Source organism: Glycine soja, chromosome 10 (genome assembly GCF_004193775.1).
Source record: "Glycine soja cultivar W05 chromosome 10, ASM419377v2, whole genome shotgun sequence".
Classification (NCBI taxonomy): domain Eukaryota; kingdom Viridiplantae; phylum Streptophyta; class Magnoliopsida; order Fabales; family Fabaceae; genus Glycine; species Glycine soja.
The window spans coordinates 42,694,597-42,715,636 of NC_041011.1; the positions used below are offsets into that span (position 1 = coordinate 42,694,597).

The 21,040-nt window shown below is 34.2% G+C and overlaps 2 protein-coding genes and 1 long non-coding RNA gene across 4 annotated transcripts; 1 reads left to right on the top strand and 2 right to left on the bottom strand.

The window, feature by feature from the left end:
* Positions 1–210: 210 nt before the first annotated feature.
* On the top strand, positions 211–1,398 carry LOC114369997. Of its 2 annotated transcripts, none has more exons than XR_003657747.1 (2): positions 211–654; positions 809–1,398. It is a non-coding gene; the product is annotated as an uncharacterized LOC114369997 (long non-coding RNA). The 2 variants fall into 2 exon arrangements; XR_003657746.1 differs by having other exon boundaries at positions 824–1,398.
* A 3,234-nt stretch (positions 1,399–4,632) lies between these two features.
* LOC114372502 (AT-hook motif nuclear-localized protein 6-like) lies at positions 4,633–11,873 on the bottom strand. Its single transcript, XM_028330086.1, has 5 exons — positions 11,085–11,873; positions 7,814–7,881; positions 6,948–7,079; positions 5,631–5,792; positions 4,633–5,346 (listed from the first exon to the last, which is right to left on the bottom strand). Exons 1-5 carry the CDS (start codon positions 11,419–11,421, stop codon positions 5,053–5,055), a joined length of 993 nt encoding a protein of 330 aa, XP_028185887.1. The 5' UTR covers positions 11,422–11,873; the 3' UTR covers positions 4,633–5,052.
* A 2,684-nt stretch (positions 11,874–14,557) lies between these two features.
* On the bottom strand, positions 14,558–20,062 carry LOC114369374 (65-kDa microtubule-associated protein 3-like). Its single transcript, XM_028326594.1, has 13 exons — positions 19,850–20,062; positions 19,060–19,148; positions 18,714–18,920; positions 18,185–18,430; positions 17,861–18,070; positions 17,610–17,765; positions 17,363–17,522; positions 17,130–17,281; positions 16,939–17,026; positions 16,451–16,524; positions 16,239–16,313; positions 15,860–16,133; positions 14,558–15,326 (listed from the first exon to the last, which is right to left on the bottom strand). The coding sequence occupies exons 1-13, from the start codon at positions 19,878–19,880 to the stop codon at positions 14,857–14,859; spliced, it is 2,232 nt and encodes a 743-aa protein (XP_028182395.1). The 5' UTR covers positions 19,881–20,062; the 3' UTR covers positions 14,558–14,856.
* Between the last annotated feature and the right edge of the window lie 978 nt (positions 20,063–21,040).

Consider the following 21,040-nt stretch of genomic DNA (forward strand, 5'->3'; position numbering starts at 1 on the left):
CTGAAAAAAATTTACTTCTAATTTAAAAAATCCATACCTTTGGTGTACGTCCAAATAATATCCTGGATACATCAACCATACACATGTAGGAGTAGGACCACATAAGAGGTATCAATGCGTGTCACCTGAATTTTTATTTTATTTTTATATTTAATTTAATCATTAAACTATTCTATTAAAAAGAAAATAAAGTCAGAGTCTCAATTTTTTTTTCTTTTTTCTCTACTTCTACTTATCTTTCCCCATTTCTCCTTTTCTTTTGCCTCTCCTCTCTCCCTGATCTTCTTCTATCCCCCACCACCGTGCACCACCATCTCTCCACCGCAGGCAACCGCACCACGTCACCGCTACCACCACTCCACTATGTCGCCGTCACCGACCAAGGTCACGGCATCTCCACCCACCCCTTTCACAAAATATATAAGCGTTACGAAATGGGGCCCCAGTTGGAATCGCTGAAGATATGATGCTCCGGCCAGATTTCGATGTCGAATACTTCGATGGTGATGTCAGATCTGTAGTCAATTTCTGACCAGAGGTCGCACTAGTTTCCGAGACAAGCGAACTGAGGGAGCTCATAGTGTGAAGGTCGCAACGACAGTCCTCAAAGACGGCGAACATGGAGGGTGGTTGTCCGAGAGAAGCGACTTGTTGGTGCGTAGAAGCCGTGGAAAACTCAGTGTTTATTTAGTTAGATATGTGTTTTATTTTGATAGATTTGAGAATGAAAGACAAATATATGTTTAATTTTGTTAGATCTATGTTTTGTTTTGTTAGATTTATGCGATTTGGGTTTTATCTTTGTTAGATCTGTGCGATGCAGGGCATGCCTTCCACCGACGCCACAGTGTCGTGAAGTAACGGCAGAGCCAGTCGGAGAAGATAAAGGTGGACGCCATCGGGAAGTCGTCGTGCCGAAAACAGCTCCAGCGGTCAGAGACCTTGAAGCGAAGGGAGAGTTCACAGGAAATTTTGTACCCATCTCCTTTCTTTGTTCACGCAGCGCTGCTTCTCTAAAAGACCTGAAACACGTCTAGGGTTTTCTTCATTTTTCCTTTAAAATTATTTCTATTACACGTCTAGGGTTGATATTACATGTGTAGTTTCTACTCTTTGCTTGATTCTTTATGTATTGAGATTTATGGTTGTATTCACCAATACTGAATTGGGTCAATGTAGCATTGTAATGATTCTGTTTTTTTTTCCTACTGTATTTGTTAGTATATAGTTTCCATGTAAGATATACTTGTATTTGTTTTGCCTAGACACTTAGTTTATAAAGGCTTGATGGTGCTTCCCTTCTCTGTCCCCAAAGGTGAAGGATTCAAGGTGATTAAAATTGTTCTGTAAATTGGGTCGATTTATGGTGGATTCAGTGTGTTATATGGTTGAAGAGAATCATTTGTTCGGGACTTTGGCTTGGATCATGGGTGGGTTTGTGTGAGAGATCGGAGAGCTGTTGAGAAGGGTAACATCCCGTTTTTTTAAAATAAAAAAAAAGAATTTTATTTAAAAATTAACAGAATTTTTAGAAATTAAATAAATAATAAAAAAGGATTTTTTAAAATTAAAATAAAGGTTTCATAGCATTAGAAAATAAATAGAGTAAAATGATATTTTAGAAAATAAAGAGATGTTTTAATTGGTTATTTATTTAATAAAATATTAAAATAAAGTTTTTTTTTATAAAATATAAAAATAGAATAAATAATATGTTCAGAGTATTTTATTTATAAACAAATATATATTAGATCAATTTTTTATATTTACAATGTTTTTATATTTTTTCTTCTTCTCAAATTCGATTTTTTTTCTCATAAAATCTTTATTTTTTGCATATATTTAAATCTGTCTCAGTAAAATTATGATCTTGGCATTTTCACTGTTGGGATTTGTAAAATAATATCTGGAAAAAGAGAAATTCATTCACTTTGTGTGGAGACTGGGAAATTTCTTCTTTCTAACACTTGAAAATTCTCATAACAAGAGAAAAAGTTTGAGGAATCTGAGAGAATTGCTAGACGTTATTGCTTTTCGACTACACACGAGTCCGCTTAAAGGTAAGAAATGAGTATATTGCAATTAGGGTTAAAGTGAACATATATAAGATCTTTAGATTATCAAATTAGAGTTAATTTTGGGGTGTTTATGCGTTTTAATTTTGAGCGTACAATGATAACTACGAATTGTTCATGTTTGACGGATCAATTGATGTCATGATGCGAATTGAATAATTTAATTAAGTGTTTGGCTTTGAATGCTAGAAACCTATAAATTTGGGAATTTTTTATTCTTGCATGTTTTCTTGAAATTCATTGAGGGGTTTTGTTCCCCATGATATGATCATATGTTTTATGCTATTAACCAAAGGAATAAGTGAATGATTATATGCCCTCAATGATGTATAAGAAGTGATAATGTGTTAGTGGGAGGTGTGATGAGACATGTTTTGTGAACAAGTGTGGGATTAATACGTTCCTCAAAGTGATTATATATGTTATTGTGAAGTGTAAAGTGATGGCATTAAGTTGTGACCTATGACCTATGAATTATATAATCACACGACTGTAAGACCCTTTAAGGGCGATGAGTTAATGCGCGACGAGTATTGTGATGGGATCCACTGTGGGAACCTGACGAGTTGAATCACTTTGAGGCGCGACGAGTTAAAATGATTTTGAAAACAATTGAGTAGTTGTGTGTATTGCATAGTTCACAGGTAAAGTCTGTGTTTGTGTCAGTATATATTAATATTGTGTGATGTGTATATCATTCATGAGGTGTGATAACATATTGCTTTAGGATTATAACATTGTGATTGAGATTGGGTGTATGTAATAAGTTAAGTATGTGTTAAATTGTGAGATCACACGTGTATTGAGATGTTGTGTGCATTGATTTATGAGTTATAAACTGTACAATCACACGACTGTAAGATCCTTTAAGGACAACGAATTAATGCGCAATGAGTATTGTGATGAGGTCTACTGCGGGAACCCAACAAGTTGAATCACTTTGAGGCACAACGAGTTAAAATTATTTTGAGAATAATTAAAGAGTTGTGTGTGTTGTATAGTTCATGGATAGAGCCTTCGTGTTAAAATGTTTTCTGGGTTGGATCTAAATCAAAAGGGAGAGGCCCTAACGAACTCTTCGGAGTCTAGGTCTTGGGAGTAAATACACTTGGTTTGAGTGCTCCTTTAAGCATGTGTCGATCTCACATGGTTGGAGCATTCTGGCAAAACAGCGTGACCCTAACTGGTCTCTTTATGATTTTACTTAGTGAGAGTGACCTAACTTAGCAGTGTGTGGTCTATCTTGTCATTTACTCCTAGGCATCCAACAAGATTTTTTACTGACATGGTATAACATTGCATATAGGATTAAGTCTTAGTGTATCTATTGCATAGCGCATGTGTAATGATCATTGTGACTTGGTGCGTGATGGTAGGTAATGAATTGTATGAGTGCGAGATGTTGTGTTGTACTTGATATTTATTGTTATGAACACGTGATTAATACGAAGGTGTGAAATATGATTTTGTGATTAAATCCTTGGGATAAGTGATGTTATGCAATAAGTGGTAAAATAATGCGAATTGTGCTATGTCAAGTTTGTTATACTTATACTATATATATGTGTGTTTTCGTTTATCTCTACCTGTCTAGGAATGTAATAACTCACTTCCTGTGTATTGTTTGTGTTTGAATTTTGTGATGATCTCAAACCTTGTGTTCATGGGAACAGATGACTAGATGAATTGCTTTAAGTAACCTTGTGCTGGAGGATGTTAGGGCACAATTTTCTAATAAGATATGACATTGGGACATTGGTTTTTATATTATTTACTTTAAGGAACCTCGTGCTGGATTACTTTATGTCATTTCGCTACTTAACTTCCTTTTGCAGAAAAAAAAAATTGACAACCTTGTTTTGGGCCAGAGATTTTTTATACCCTTATTTGATAAGTTTTTAATTTGATGATTAATGTGGATGTGAACATGTTACCCGCGTTAACTCTTTTATGTTTGAAAAATAAAATCTCTTTTATGTAATTTCGCATTTTCATGTATTTTATTATATAAATATGTATATCAAATAAAGGGTGTCACAAGAAGTGAGATTTAAATGTCTAACAAGCTGATGTTTGAAGTTAGCATAAGAATGAGTTGCCAGAGGATGCAGAATTGACAATGTAGACAAAACACAAGATGGAGATGGAGAAGAGATGCACCAGAGAATGGAGACAAAAAGGGATTGCTTCCTTGTTTCACTGCAACACACTCACCAACTCAAGACTTGGTTTAGTTTTTTGGAAACATTTTTAGATAAACTCAACAAACTTTAACTTCATTTTCTTTTTTTAATAAAATAATTTATTAAATTAAATTAAATAAAAAAAAATTTAGGTGACATGTCTTGTCATTAATACCTTTGACATGACTTTGCACGTATAGTGCTCAACTAATGAACACATCATGTTTTGAACCAAAATTAACAACTAAGATCTCTTATAAAACTTTGAAGTTTCAAAGACCTAACAAGAAATAAAAAATTTTCAGGAATCAGTTTTGAAATTCAAATATATATCAGAGATCTCCAACATATTTAAGCCATAAATAAATTTCAAGTTCGAGCAAAGAATCCTAGTACCAAAAGGTAAACCTAGGAGGCTGATATGCAATTTCTTTAACAAATAATAAGAGTTACAGTTCAGAAACACTCACATTAATACACTCACATTTTTAACATCAATATAAATAAGGGGGGGAAATGACACAACATATATCCTATATCTAATTGCTAAAACAATGGGTAAACAATACTAAAGATACATCTGGAGAAATGACACGTGGAAAACCTAACAAACAGATTTGACAGCTAACACCTATTACCAAAGAGTGCAACTGTTGAGTCAAAACCATTGTGTGACACTCATATGACCATCAGAGTTGTCTTTGTAAATTAATTGTCAGCTGTCAGTCAAGCATGAGTGAGAGCCTAAATGAGGTTGACTCTGCATAACATCAAACAATTCACAGGGAATTTGTTTAGCATACAGCCTCAGCATTTGATTGGCTTAGGTTAGACTCCTTTTCAGGCAAAGGATCTTTGTCATCAACTGATGAGTTTCTATAGTCTTGACCATTGTTAAAAGAAGCAATATTCTCTTCTTGAAAAGCAGCAGGTGTCATAATAGGCTTTACTCCACCGAAACTGACTATTATTTCCTCACTAGTGATAAGATTAACAGGTGAAGGGCTAATAGTTGATACATGCCCCACCCTTTGCTTCTTGGTTTTATGCTCCAACTGGTGACCAGGAAGAAAACTGGCCACCACAACCTGATGCAGAAGATAGTGACATAAGTGCTTACTGAAATGTCCACCATACACATAATTTTGTTGTCTATTCCTACATTTCCGGGGTTATTGACATAGCATAAAAACAATTCATAATAATAATTCCTATCAAAGAGCATTGTTCATCTAACCAATAAAACAAATTAAAACTAGCTTTATGATAATGGGAAAAATTTGAACAACCAGCATTTGCACTGATTTAATATTGTCATGTTTCCTTACAAAGATTATAAAAATCTCAGATTAACAATTTCATAAGGTTCTACCTGCACTGGACCAGCAGCTACCAACAAACCAGCAAGTCCGCCCCCCATTACTCGACCATCTGGACCAGCCAAAGAGACACTCATCCCTCCAGATCTGCTTCTGGTAACTCCATTCTCAGTTGGCATAAAGGAACCAGACAAGGAAAGAATCTCAAACCGTCCCTGTAGAAACAAAAATTAAGTATGGGCATATTTAATGTATTCATTTCAGCCATCACTCAAATGAAATTGGAAGATATATGTAATATCAGTTTGATGCTAGTGAATTAATGGCAAAAGATGAGTTATCTTTGTTTATGAAGTTAGTGATTTAACCATGTGTCAAATCTCGGATTCCAAAAGCAATGTAAATTTTATCTTGAAACCATATATAATTATAAACATGCAAAATAAACAACATTAGTTGTCAAAGCACAAATTTAGGTCCTAAGTGGTTTTTGAAATGTAACAAGCATGCAAACATAAAAGTAATTGTGTGTTTGGTCAAAAGTTAGCATGTTTAGGTGGATTGAAGAGAGTAAATGTGTGGGATATGTGGATGCAAAAACAAACACAATATAAGGGATTAATCCAGACAGAGTAGTCATAAGTAAAAGATGTTGAACACTACATTAATAGCGTTGAGCTATGAGGATAATAACAAAAGCCTTACCCCAGTTAGTGAAGTCAGCTACACAGACCACACATTCACACAACACCATTCGTTTCAGTTAAAGACCAAATCTTCAGAGATATTATGGTAAGCTATGAGGACAATTCAAAAAAATAATTTGGATAGAAATCATGAATATATAAAAACAAAACAGCATCCCAAATATAGAATTTGTAAATGAGAAGCAAATGTCACTTCAAAATTAGTTAAACAAGAATATCATAGCAATCAATTAGCTGACAACCCAAGTATACTGTAACTAATAGCATCTGCAGTTACAGAAAATTTAGCAAGAGAAGCTTAATCACATAATAAAGGTCATTATCCGAGTACACTAGCCAAAATCAGATCTAAAGAAAATGTTTAGCCAACAAAGCCCGGATTCTTTAATTTATTTTGAGAAAATTTAAACGATCTGCATTTGATGGGCATCCATTTCCACTTAATATCATCTAACTGCACTTCTTTCTAAAGTAGAAAAAGCATTTAAATAAAAATTAACATGGAATATCTAATATAAATGCACACCATGGAAGACAGACAGCTGCATACAAAACATGTGCATCAGTGACTAGTGTTACGTATTTTGCAGTTGACTTAATGTAGAGGAACATATAACTGAACTTATTTTTCTTGTTGTGCTGATGTCATAAGTTGGGACTCACCTCATATGTTAAAGTACCACCACAAGAAGACGGTTGACGAAGTGTAACATTTGAAATTGTCCCCGTTGCTGATAGAATGCATATAGCACGTGATCCTTGTTGAGAGAAGGACATAATCTTCATAGTGACATCCTGAGATGAAACCATAAGAAAATCACAAATACAAGTAAGCACACTGCACAACAATAATGAAATTAAACAACAAAACTGGACAATAAGTAGAGAAATGAATGCGGAGTTTGGACAATAAACATACATCTAAGAATTTAAGTGTGGGCTTAACTCAACTTCACAAAATTGGCTAGTGAGGTGAAGATTACCCCCACTTACCTACACTAATTTTTCCATATCACTAGTTGATGTAAGATTTCCAACACCCCTCCTCATGCTGAGAACTGAACATCTCGAGCATGAAGTTTGCATAACTAGACATCTGGGTGGCCTAATAGGCCTAAAATAAATGCTAGGATAGACTCTGATACTATCTTAAAAATTTGGTTTGGGTCTAAATCAACCTCAAATTCGGCTTATGAGGTGAGGAGTGTCCCCCACTTATATACATTGCTCTGGCCATATCACTAGTCGATATGAAATCTCTAACAATACAAAATAATATATATATATATATATATATATATATATATATATATATTACATTTTTTAAGTTATTACATTTTAGAGATGAGATAATTTGGTTTTTTTTCTGTTTTCATCAAAAATTATTTTTTATGAAAATGGCATTAAAGTCAGTGTAATCAAAATAAATGGCCTTTACATTCCCAATATTAATAAACAAGTTGTCTGGATTAAAACTAAAATCTTTTTAAACTTGAGCATATAGTCCTAAAAGGAAATGAGCAGAATACCTCGCCCGCATTTACTGTGAGCACATGTGGTGTGAAATTGGCACCAACTGAGTATGCTATTCCCTCGCCTATAAAAATGCATGTGGAAAGATAAATAGGATAAAAAGGAAAAGAAACAAAGAAATTGCAATAATCAGTTCATCATATAAAAGCAATTCATGAAATTAAAGAAAACAAGTTTTAAAATAACAAGATAAATTTAGGGAAATAAACTATGTTGACCAACAGGCTTTCATAAGAAAACTAACAAATAAAGCATTTTATACACTGTAGCCAGAAACAGAAGATGCATTCAACAAGCCACATTTATGTCTTAACTTCAACTCTTTCATATTAATTGGACAACAAAGTCAACTGCACACATCAAATTATTACATGATAGAGAATCAACCACATAAGATACCTAACACTAATTTCAGATTCATTATTGATAACTGCGAAATTTGAGTTAATTTGATAGTTAATCTTGGCTAAGAATGATTGCAATTTCTTTGATTTATCATTGTTTTTAATGAAATAATAAAGAAATTAATATCTTTGCAGTTTTTGATTAGCAGAAGTTAACAGAAGAAGATTTCAAGTGCATTGGAAGAAAATTGATGCAAAAACTTTAAGAAAAAGTTAAAGATTGGGACAGCTCGTTTAGCGCGCAAGACAAGCCCAACGTGTCTCCTCGCTTAGCGGTCAACTCACGCTACGTGAAGAAGACCCACGAAGTAGCCCAAAGACGCACTTAGCATGAAAGCCCACGCTAAGCGCGAGGTCGCATGGAAATTAAGCTAAAATTAGGTTACCTTAGGCCTATAAAAGGAGTAGGAAGGAAATGAGAAATACACACTGAGATACCAATCCCTATACAACGAGACACAGAGACTCAAAGCTCTCTAATGGATATATCCTAAGTCTGAACATCTCTAATAGGAGAAACCTTCTTTCTATGTTTATTGTCCCTTTCTCTTCCTCTATTCATTCATTTTCTTCTATCCACATCAGCCCCTAAAGTGTAAAGCCTCTTATGACAATAAGAGACTAAAACTCTCATTGTTGGGAGCCTAACAGCCAAATGCCCTTGTAATGTAACCTTTTTTTATTATCTATTTAATGCAATGTCAATTTTTATTGTTTCTTTCTTATGCTTCATTGATATTGTGTGGCCTGATCATCCATGTATTAGTTTTAGGGATTATACATTATTGGAAAATGGTAATTTCTAAAGAACTAGGAAAGGACATCTAAACACTTCATTGCTAAGGATAGAGTGACTTTGTTTTGTCTCTGTATACATCTCCATGCTTCATGCAATTTACTATTCTATCTTTGCTAAAGAATTTGGGAGAGAATACATAAATTAGGCTCTTTATCGTGAGTGATCAGGGTTGAGTGTCTTAGCAGATGAGGGTGGAAATTGGAAAAACATTAAATAGAGAAAAACATTAATATTGCATCAAGGATAGCTAGGCATACTAGACCCCAACATATTTTAAATTTTGAATTCATCTTTTTATCATTATCTTATATATTTTATCTTCTATATTTCTTATCTTTTACTTTAATCTCTTATCTTTTTAATTTTTATCTTATCTCTTGATCTTCTATTTTAAATTTTTTATCCTTCCTCTCTCTTAGTCTCTTTAAATTTTACATTTAAATTTCATATTTCTTGCTTGTAAATTGGGTTTACATCAATCTAAGTACAAACAAAGTCCCTGTGGATTCGACACTTAGACTTTCGACTACTTTACTACTTGAGAGAAATTGGTGTACTTGCCAACGAGTTAACAATCATTAAACTGGATCTACTCAGTCACCACCATCAGTCAAGTCTAGAGCATCTGCCCTTCTATGTGTTGTTTATGAAATTCTAAACCTCTGCTATATCTGCCCTTCTATGTGTTGTTTATGAAATTCTAAACCTCTGCTATGCCATAATATGACAGAGAGACTAGAAACCAACACCTATCCAACCCCACACAAGATACCCTATAACTGTGGTTCCAAACTTGAAACTCTATTTCACTAATCAAGTACATTAAGTCATGTCCACAGCCAAGCTACATGTAGCACACGCATTTCTAACATCTTAAACAAAACAATTCAATGCTCACATGTCCCATTGTCACGATGTGGAAATGAATCCAGCACAAAGGGCTATGTTTGGATGTCAACAGAGAAACAAAAGAAAAAAAACCAAAAAAACAAAAGAAAAAAGGCAAAGAATCAATGAATAATTTTCTTTCCCTTTGATTCAATGTTTAAAATCACCAAAAATTGGAAGAACATTTTACTGTTCAAAAAGATGAATAAAGTAGAGTTTAAGATTATCTAATCAAAATCCTACATTTCCTAACTTTTTCTTTTTATTATAATTCCACACATGGGAAGGTCCACCCAAAAATCTTCAGTAATCCTCCGTCCAAACATCAGCCTAGGAGACCACAAATCTCCTGCATGAACTTTAAAAGTCATTTCATTGCATTTCAATGGATCCTATGGCCCTCAAAAGCCATTCACATCCTTTAATGAATAAGTTCCACTTTTTGAAAGTATTTCCAACCAAAATTTCTATTTTGAAACCCAGTTTTCAAATCATGCCAATATTGAACAAGGCACTTAGAAGCTGCTAAAAATAATTATTAGTGTACACTTTAGATCAGTCCAAGTGTGGCACATCATCTAATAAACACTATTAGGCTAAACCTACTAAATTAGACGGTCCCTCCATTTACTCTCAACAGTTTCCTTGGTCAGATAATGCAATCCTCTTCTCCTCATAATGGAAAATAAAGAGTACCATATGCTACTCTAAAACAAAAAACCAACCTCACTGTCAACCACAAATATCCCTATCCACCTCACAATTTTGTATTTAGATCTGAAAAGGAATCAGAGCTTAGGGTCCACTCATACCCCCCCCCCCCCCCCCCACCCCACCCCCTATATAAACCTCTCTCACAAAAGCAAAAACCAAATCCAAAAAAGTTCACTGCACACTAAAACACAGATCATTGTAAATAACTCACTATCCAAAATCCAAATGATTTACCCCAAATAAATTAGCACCCAAAAATTGAAAAAAGAAAAAACATTTATGATACTCCTCCATTAAAGAGCTAAATGACAAGAGCCACCATGCTAGAATGCAACAGTAAAAATAAAACCTTAGCAACAGATGTAACAGTAAAACCTACAAAGATTAAAAACATAAGATTAAAGGCATCAATTTCAAACTTTCAAAGTCTTAAATCAAAAGATCAAAGAACTATATAAATACCTGGTCCTGGGCTTTCAACCTCAAACTTAAACGATGACTTCTTGATAGATTCAACAGGCCTCCCTCTACCCCTCTTCCAAGCAGAAAACTCGCCCGTCAACGGAATCGACGACGAAATCGGCATCGGCGAAAGCGCCGTCACCGCTCCCAACGCCGGCTTCCCATCCGGCCCATACTTCCTCGGCCTCCCTCTCTTCTTTTTTCCCTCCGTCGGTGGCGCCGGCGCCGGCACGGTCGCCCTTGAAAAGTCCAAGTTGTTCTCAATTCTAGGAGCCACATGGAAGCTCTCTGGAGCCTCATCACCCACCACAACACCAAAATTCTCTCTTCCCTCCATTTTTATGCAAATCAAAGAAAAAACTAAGATACTCCAAAACCTCAAAACTTCACTTAAACCCTACCCATTGAAGATTCAGATACTTCTACACCCAGTCAACCAAAAAAATCACACAAAAAATTGAATTTTTTAAAGGGGGTAAATGCTAAGTTTATTTAAGAGACAGATTTGGGCGCAGGAAAATTTTACAGTCTTACAGGAATCTTTAAAAACACAATTTTTTTGTCTGAAATGGTGAAAAGATGAAACCCCAGAAATGAAATTGGATCAGTTTGAGCTTGGCCACCGAGAAAATCGCAGTGATGTGAGCTCAAATCTGCACCATTACAGAGAACACAGAAAGCTTCGAAATTAACACAAATTTTTGAGAAAAAATTATAGAATTACAGAGAAAAATACAAACTCTGGTTCATTAATTCTCCAGAGTGGTATTGGGAATTTAGGGTTTTCCAGGAAAAGGTGGAGTAAATAAATAAAGTTGATAAAAAAAAATTGAAAATTAAATAAATGTTAAAATAAAGTAATTAAATATTGGGAATTTAATTATGAATTAATATTTTAATTGTAAAATTGAAAGTATACATTTTGGTTAAGAAATTGGCTCACGTCCGTCTTGGAAATTTAATAAAGGTGATTTAATAAATGACTGTGAAAGCAGATACTTAATTTGAATGCATTAAAAAAATACGTAACATTTTTGAAAAGGAAAGAAATTGGCTTTTTTTTATATAAAACCGGCATTTATTTATTTAAAGCTTTTCCTTAAAAAATAAATATTCAAAGCTGTAAAGCTAAGATAGGAGCCATTACATTTTCCCAACTACTGACAAGTTCTTTGTCTTTTCAGTTAAATTAAATTAAAGTTGACCAAGAAACTCAAATTCATGAACTTAAAAGAAAAATAAAATAAAATTGAAATGCCCTCTTGGTTTGGTTAATCTACTGCAAATGCCACTGTAAACAATCGCATGCTCACTGCTCACAGGCTTCTGTTGACCAAAAGGACTGTCTCCTAAATTCCACTTTTTTCCCTCCTTGTCAGGAAAAAACAAACTAAACAGAGGAAAAAAAGAGACAATACTATGTTTCACAGAAAATTTTGTTGAGATTTTGTAAGCCAAGATATAATTTTTGAAATTTATTATGATTTCTGGCTACTGTACTGATGGTATCATGGACCCGTTACAGTATGTCAGGTTTTTCAAACTCAGCTGCTACATGTATATAGTACTGGAAAGTAATCAGATATGTGAGCTAATAATATTTGTTACAACTTATAATTATGAAAGTGATTTTAATTTTTAAGTAAGCAAACATTATTATGATTTAGTGTATTTATGAATTACATTATTTTATGTTAATATATCAGTAATTAAAAGTTTAATAACTTTAAAATATGTTTAACTTCAGTCCAACTTGTTGTGAATTTTGAGATCAAATAATGATCTATAAAATTCATTTTACATAAGAAAGGATAAAAATTATTTTGCAAAACTCAGTATGTTGTAAACGATTGTTTCTAACTGAAATCCAAACATGTATCTAATTTGATTTCTTATTTTTTTAAACATGTCACCTTGAATGAGCAGGAATTATATGTCATCCATTATTGTGTGTGGCAAAGATGTTACATGGTCCTCAAATGACCTAATGATTTTAGCCTTTTAAAAAAAAACTAAAATCAATTTTTTTTACATATTTAAAAGGATTAAAATTAAATTTGTACATATTTAAAAGACTAACAATATAATTTTTTTAATCATAATAATTAGGTACTTTGGTTATTTTTTAATCTCAAAATATTTCTATAAACTTTCGATAGTTTTAGCTAATTATGAGACTGATTTTTAGTTTAAGATTTAGTCACACTTGTAATTCATTATTGAAAGCAAATCCATTCTATGATAATTTTAATAATAGTGTAGTAAATTGACATTATATAGTCATATATTTCATCATATATTAATTCAAAAAGGTTGGTGTCTAACAAGATTTGGTTTGTTTGTTATCAAGTGTTCATCAACTATTTAAAAGTCATTCTTTATGCAAATTTAGAAATTTGTGGAAGTTGTGTACCTGAATATGCTACTTTATGTCTTGTATCAATAGTTGAATTATCTTTTACTTATTATATAATGAGATGAAAAGATCAGAAAATTATGTACCGCTTTATTAAGCCTTTAAAAGACTATAGATAAATTTTGTTACCCTCTTTTTTATGTTTTCTTTTTATCCAATATCAATACTGGCATGTGTAATGTGTTTGTACACCTTAGTCCTTACTTATAGCAACAAGTTCATCATTGTTCTTACCCTTTGGCTATGACAAATTTTAGAATATCGATCAAATAATGCATCACTAAGAATGTTTCTAGTCATTCGTTTCTAACCTCTGAAAATCCACAAAACTCCCAGCTATAAGGGAGTAAGGAATATTCTGTCAAAGTTAATGGTTTGTAAATGAACCACTAACCTCGGGGACTTGATTACAAAATTTGGAAAACATAAAGGACCCAATTACAAACTTTTATAATTTAGGGACTTAATTGAAAATTGTGTAAAAATTCAGAGACCTACTGATGTATTACTCCTTAATAAAATTAAAAATAAGCTATTGACTTTCCTTTGGGAGAGTTCCCCTTTCCAAGAACTAATATGCGAGCAAAACACGCTCACCATGAATAATATTTTGCAAATTTTTTTATTATGATTTTTACCTAAATCAATTGACAAATTTTATGTATGTGCGAATCACTCAATATTGATTCATTGCTCCTCAAAGCCTACCTCTACGTTTTTATTTATGTCCACGCGTAATTTTTTTTTCCAATAACTTTCAAGAGTTGTCTAATATCGACCACTTAGACAAATGTAGTAGCTTTCAAGGCGACAAATCAAGAGCCCGCATGAAAAATGAGTATGTTCGATGGCATTATAATCAACATTGATTGAAGTCAACAATAATAATTTCGATGATACAAGCCGAGAAAGTGGCAAGACAAAAGAAAAAGCTAGAGAATGAAGTTAACTTGTATGGGACACATTCTTGCCAAACGCCTTATTTGACGGCCTCCACTTGTCAATCATGGCTCCCATTGAAATTTTAATCACCGAAAGAGAATTACAATAAGGCAAGTAACTGCTAAATCTCATGATGAAATATTTAGAATTCAAAGTATTAACAATAATCCATCTCCATAAAAGTGAATATCCAATACACCAAGGCCCCACTTTTAGATGAAACAATCGGAAAGTAATGAAGAAAAGTAAATGGCAATTAGACCGCAAAATCTGTCGCCATTAGTAAGTTTGTTCCACATCCTAGTCTACCTCCACTTCTCCAAATGTACACAATCAGAAAGCCAATTACAATTGACTTATGATTATCCATCACAAGTAACTACAAGAAGTAAAATGAAACACCAAAGAAAAAAATCATGCTAACATATAATAACTGAGCCTTTTTTCCTCGAAGGAATATTCAGCCTCTTGAACCATGTCATTTCCATGAGGAACTGATGTGGGAGTTGTTGAGTTCAAGCTTATGTTCTTGAAAATTGAAGAAGGAACTGGAGTCATGGCCATATTCATTGGAACTGATACTGTTGAAGGGGTAGCTGGGACAGGAATAGGTATTGCCTTTGGAGTTCTATTCTCTTCATCTACCACAGTAGTAGCTGTCTTGGAGGGAGTAGTAAATGGCACATTGTTAAGCGACAGTGTTCTCTGCAACTTCTCACTCTGTTTATTCTGTTCATCTGTAGCATTTGCCACATTAGATTTTGAAGATACACTGTTGGAAGAGATGGGAGAAAAAGGCTGTCGTAGCAGAGGAGATTCTTGAGTCCCAGCACCAAATGAGTGTTTTTTTACAGGAACGCCAGCAATGTCCAGCCCTCTTCTAGCTGCTCAAACATAGGGAAAACCAAAAAAGTTAGAGTTCTAAATGTGTCCATGTACTATAGAAATGAGAATGTGGTACAACTGTACAAGAGAATGTGTACATGTACAAGAGAAATGAGAATGTGGTACAACTGTGTTCAAGAGAAATGAGAATGTGTATATTTCACATCTTGTGTGTGTAACTTAAAGTGAAAACAGATAAACATCAAGGGAAAGAAGAGCTGTGCCAAATAGACCAACAAGAAATCATGCGAATATCTACCAGCTGTGATGTGGCTTTGACTTCCTCCTTCAACATCAAACACAAGAAAAATGCATAAACAGATCAAGACATGTACTTTGAAGAATCTGTTGGAGCATTTTTTTTCTACAATACATAGAGGTGTACAAATTTGAGGCAGCTTTTTTGGGACAAGTTGGATACAAGTTTGAGGCTGGATAAGTTTTTAATGAATTCTAACCGAGATATCCGTAACTAACCCCTATAGTATATATCTGAAAAGGAGAGGGGAATAGTAGAGTTTACAGAAACTACCTGCTGATAAACCAGCAATGCCATCATCCAGGTAATTTAGATGCTCAATTTGGTGCGCTTTGTCAATCTTTCTTGTGGCACGTGAGTGAGTAGCTTTTGAATCAGGTTTTGGAGTTTGAAGCATCGCTCCTCCCAAAGAGACTCTTCTACTAGCTGCACCTCCAGTTGACATCCTAGGTCCCTTTTTAACACTTTGGGGCTTTGAAGGGCTTGGCTTTGACCCATAGAGTGCCTCCTGTTCAGCTATCATTTGTCCCTGGAGTTTCTTCAGATCCTGAAACAAAAAAGTAACATCTTAATAACAAGTCTTGGATAATAACATTAAACGTCTAGAAAATTTCTCTGAGATGCATATTTAAATGCAATTAGAGGATCTTACCCGCTGCCTACGACGTTCTTGCTCTTTCCCTTGCCGTAATATATTGTATTCTTCAAGCATAGAAAGAAGACGAATCTAGAAAGTCGCACAGAAAGAATCACTTTGAAGCATATTTGCTAGAACAACCAAATAAAAGACACTAACTAACATTCAATCCACTCCCCACCCCAAAAAATTCATTATGAAACTAGCTTCTTGAAGAAAGTACTTACACCATCATATGTGAACTCAATGCCTTTTTCCTTCTCCCATGCAATAGTTTTTGAAGTCAGACCATCTACCATTGCTATATACATAAAAAGAGAGACCGTTTTAAAATTATACACGAACACTGTGGCAGGAAAAGAAGTTTCATCCGACAAGCAGAACCAGATGGCTCGGCAGAGGAATGAAGTTAAAAGATGAATGTAGTGTAGGAACAAGACTTGAAAAAAACAATATCAACCAAGAAAATAACTAAACTAGCATTCTAATTACTCCATAATTGCTTTTGGAACTCACAAGCAAAATCAGAACTATAAAGAACTATCACGACTTCACACATCCAAATTGGCACCTTTGAAGAAGCTACGCATAAAATGTAATCAGTAACCCACTATAATGCTGGTTCGTGATTCAGTTTGATGTTATTATAACATTTAGCCCTAATGGTAAAGGTTTAATAACAAATTAATGACAAATATGGCTAACTATTATATACCTGGAATTTTGTTAACCAAGGCACGAGCTTTCTCAGCTCGCTTAAGAGTAAGATGAGCACCTCTCCCAGCATTGTATCGATTATCATCCTGGAGGATAAACAAAACAAAACACAGTTAAATTGTTAAAATGTAGCCAAGATTAAAAAGTGAGTCAAAATGGCAATGTTGAAGTAGGTTACAAATTACTAACCCTGTTGTACTCCTCAAGCCAAGACTCTTCATCGCATGCTGCCAACCATTTCTCAACCTTTTCAAGTATCTCTTTTCTGCCAAAAGCTTCCTCTTTGACTTGGGAAATCTGAAGTTCAATTTGTTCAAGAATGCAAGCAGGGTCCACAGATCCTGCATCAAACAGGAAGAGGCAGACTTTTAAGTTTGCGTAAGAAATAATTGCAATTGACTTGCTAGAAAGCAGAAAGCTACCAGATTCTATGGCATCAACAGCGGATTCCACTGCATTATCTATTTCTGGAATCAAATGAGTCTTTCGACAAATCTCCTCCAGCTCTGTTCTTTTCTTTAATACAAGCTCTTTCATCTTGCTTGATTTTAACGCTTCTAACCTAGCTACTTCCGCCTCAACCTGCATGACATTATTACTTCTACATGAATTGTGAACCATAAAAATCAAGAAATATAGTCCCTCCCAATTATACTCAAGTAAACTCACCAAATTGATGAAGTCCACGGACAAGGTGTTTGGTTCAGTTACTTCATGTTCTGAAGCAGCTATATTACATGTAACATTCTGAAACATCTGTTGCTCTTCAATAGGGGTATCCATCAAATTCCAGAGCTCCAACATTGTAGTGGCAAGATCTTGGAGCTACCAAACCATAAGTTATTACAACTATCACGAGAGAGAAAAAAACACAAAATTTTAAATAAAAATGACAAAATTTATTATAAATCAATCTTTACCTTCTGCATTCTCTGTAATTTAACTTCCCGCAGTTCTTGTATAGCAACAGCTAATTGCTGAATGGTGTCATTACTTACACTCTTAGATCCTTCTGAGTCCAATAAACTGGGATGAATTCCATTAATTGTCTGCTTAAAGTCAAAACCAAGCACTAAACAAAGAGAATTTAATGTATACAGGTGCTCCTGGACTTGCTTTAAGCGACTACTCTGCATAAAGAGAAGATACAAGCATAATTACTAATAGTAACAAGGAAGGAACACAAAAGGTGATGCAAGTTGATGGAACCGTTAAAAGAACTGAAGTACAAGTAGATAATTGACCTTCTCAATCTGAAGTGCATGCAGCTGCCTATGCAATTCTTCTAGTTTTCTCAAGGATAAATCAGTTTCATCTTCGACTGCAGGAATATATTCTCTAGGACCATATATTTCAATTGAAATGCTTTGAATCTGCTCTTGAACTTCTATAAATTGATTTCTACGCTCAATTTTCCTCTTTTGCATCTCCTCCAACTGCGGAAGAATTCTTGCATGCTCTTCCTTCAGGCTTCCAGCATTTTGATCAGCCTAGAAAAACGAAAAGAGACAAGAGTGTAAAAATCCTATTAGCAGTCTAACTGGATAACAAATTATCTTGACGGAAAAAAAATCAAGAAAATAGCAAATAATTATACTTTTAAGCTATATATAGAGTGGTAATCCAGTAATCCACTTAGGAGTGCAAATTTTTTTAACGTGGATTTTACCACTTCAAATTTTTTAAGCACTTTTTCCACCCCATTCAGGTAAATACACAGGCACGTCCTAAAACAACAGCAAGCAAAATATAGCAATTCTTAAAACAACTAACCTGACGAATATGCACTGGTCTCTCTCCCATTGATGAACAAATGGCGGCAAGTTCTGCCTCACAATCAGCAATTGCCTGCCTTAACTGAGCTCTAGACCGATTTGCTAGATCTACCTTCCTTCGGTATACTTCTAGACACTCTTGTTCAAGCTCAAACAGCATTCTATCTCTGTCAGACTCAGCCTCCCCAACTTCGTCCCATATTATCTATTAAATAAGTTGAGACAAACAATGAGCAATTCTCACAGCAATATTGAATATTATTCCATTCACCTGCTGGTGAGGAAGGGGGGGGGGGGGGGGGGGGGGGGTAGGAAAGACAATTGCAGCAAAACTTAATATATACCTGAAGTTCATAGAGAAGTGTTCCACAAGTTGTTTCCGATTGCAAAAGGGGATCATTTTGAGGTTTGGACATTTTGGGGCTCTTTGTATCTGCCAGAGACATTCTCATTCAAATTCAGAAAGACCAGTTTCAAAACAGTTATAATTCCAATTTGACTATACATATCAGCATATCATAGATATAGAAACTAACAACATACTTGCAAAAGAAAACTTTTGTTTACAAATAGCCTCCATTCAAGAGGTACCAATTTAGAAAAGTATTCTGACTTTTGATTGATGGCCAAAAGCAAATTCTGACTCTACAGTTACTCTTGACTTAAAGAAACACCTCTGAAACCTAAAATCCACCACACCTTAATCACCCAAGTATAAAGCCAATGGCTCAGCAAAACAGCTTAAGAGAAATACTACATGAGTGACATTCCCCTACTAGTGCTGAAGTAGTACATTAATTTTCTCAAACCCATCGTCTCAAAATAGAAAGAACTAAACATAAAAAAAAAAAAATTGAACCCATAATAATTCAATCAGAACTCAAACTCGAACTCGTAAAAGAGGGAGGAGTAAAAAGCTTTGTTGTATAAATCCGATTCAGAGAAACGCTACATCGACCTCAGCTGGAAGAAAGGGTGAAAGCAGCAACGCAATTCAAATTTCAAAAGAGCGAGAAACGAAGCAAGAAACAGAGTAACCGATTTGGTACCGACATATTGACTGAATGTGAGGGGGATTTGAGTTGTTTCAGTTTCATAGGAATGTGATGAGAGAGTGAGAGAGTTTTCACTGACCTGAACAATGCAAGGGATCTACAAATTGCATCGTGTTGGGAATGATTTTCCGTCGTCGTCGCTGCTGAGAAGAGGAAATGAGTTGATTTTGTGGAGAGAATGAAGAAAGTGAGAGTTTTTTGGTTTGAAATGAGAGTTTGAATTGTAGAGAGAGAAAGTAGCCGTTTTTAAGGAAAGGGACCGTTGAAGAGCGCTCGTTGTGGATTTGATTTCGATTTGGATTTATTGTTCTCTGTCTGCCCTTTAAATAAAATAAAATGATAATTTTGTTCTTTTATTTGTGTGGGGCTTCGGATTCTAAGAAAAGAAAAGACGTTTGAATTTCAAATTCAGAAGAGAGAGAAAGTCATAAGATTTGGACTTTGGATTTAATACTATTATTACTATTTATTAAATTAAATATACTTGCAACTCAACTCTTACCAATTGGAAAGCTGTGGACTGAGAATCGAATTGGGATTTTCCTTTATGGTACAAGTACATGAACTGGGATTCTTTTTAATTTGATTGATAAAAATAACCAAACTGTATCACATGAAAGATATATATATATATATATATATATATATATATATATATATATATATATATATATATATAAAGTTACAGTGGGAGTTTAATTGCAACTTTATGTAATGCAATTTGAATATTTGATACCAATTGAAATTTTAAGTTTTTAGAATAATTTTAGTTGCTTTCTCGTTAGATTTTGTCGGGTAAAGGTAAACTTACTTACATTATGCAAAATTATAATTTTAAGGAGTAACTTGGGACATATTTTGCGGTGACATAGGTTTCACTTGTAACCGTAAGATGCACTACAGTTTAATTTGTGTTTATGAAACCATTTCATTGAATGTAATTATCGCCATTTTTTCAAAAGTAATAAGGAAGTTACTTCTATGTCCGTGTCTAAAAGTAATAAGGAAGTAATAATGAGTTTCGAACGGATATTCAATCATGCACTTAAAGATAAATTTAATGCAAAACTACAACCTTAAAAAGTAATTACCTGTAAGATGGACTACAGTTTAAGTTGTGTTTATAAGATTGTTTAGTTCAACGTAACGATCATTTTCTAAAAGTAACAAGGGAGTTACTTTTGCGTTCGTGCCTTAAAATATGTTTTTTTTTCATTGAATTAGTTTTCAGTGCATATTCACATATGCACCTGAAGGTAAATTTACCTAC

Excerpts from the sequence above, each read along its gene's own strand:
- LOC114369374 (XM_028326594.1), bottom strand. The coding sequence starts at position 19,880 with ATGCAATTTGTAGATCCCTTGCATTGTTCAG. Across the intron at positions 17,766-17,860 it reads AATTACAGAGAATGCAGAAG|CTCCAAGATCTTGCCACTAC; the intron begins GTAAAGATTGAT and ends ATGGTTTGGTAG. Across the intron at positions 16,314-16,450 it reads TTGAGTTCACATATGATGGT|ATTCGTCTTCTTTCTATGCT; the intron begins GTAAGTACTTTC and ends GCGACTTTCTAG.
- LOC114372502 (XM_028330086.1), bottom strand. The coding sequence starts at position 11,421 with ATGGAGGGAAGAGAGAATTTTGGTGTTGTGGTGGGTGATGAGGCTCCA. Across the intron at positions 7,882-11,084 it reads GGTTGAAAGCCCAGGACCAG|GCGAGGGAATAGCATACTCA; the intron begins GTATTTATATAG and ends GCATTTTTATAG. Across the intron at positions 5,347-5,630 it reads TAGCTGCTGGTCCAGTGCAG|GTTGTGGTGGCCAGTTTTCT; the intron begins GTAGAACCTTAT and ends CTTCTGCATCAG.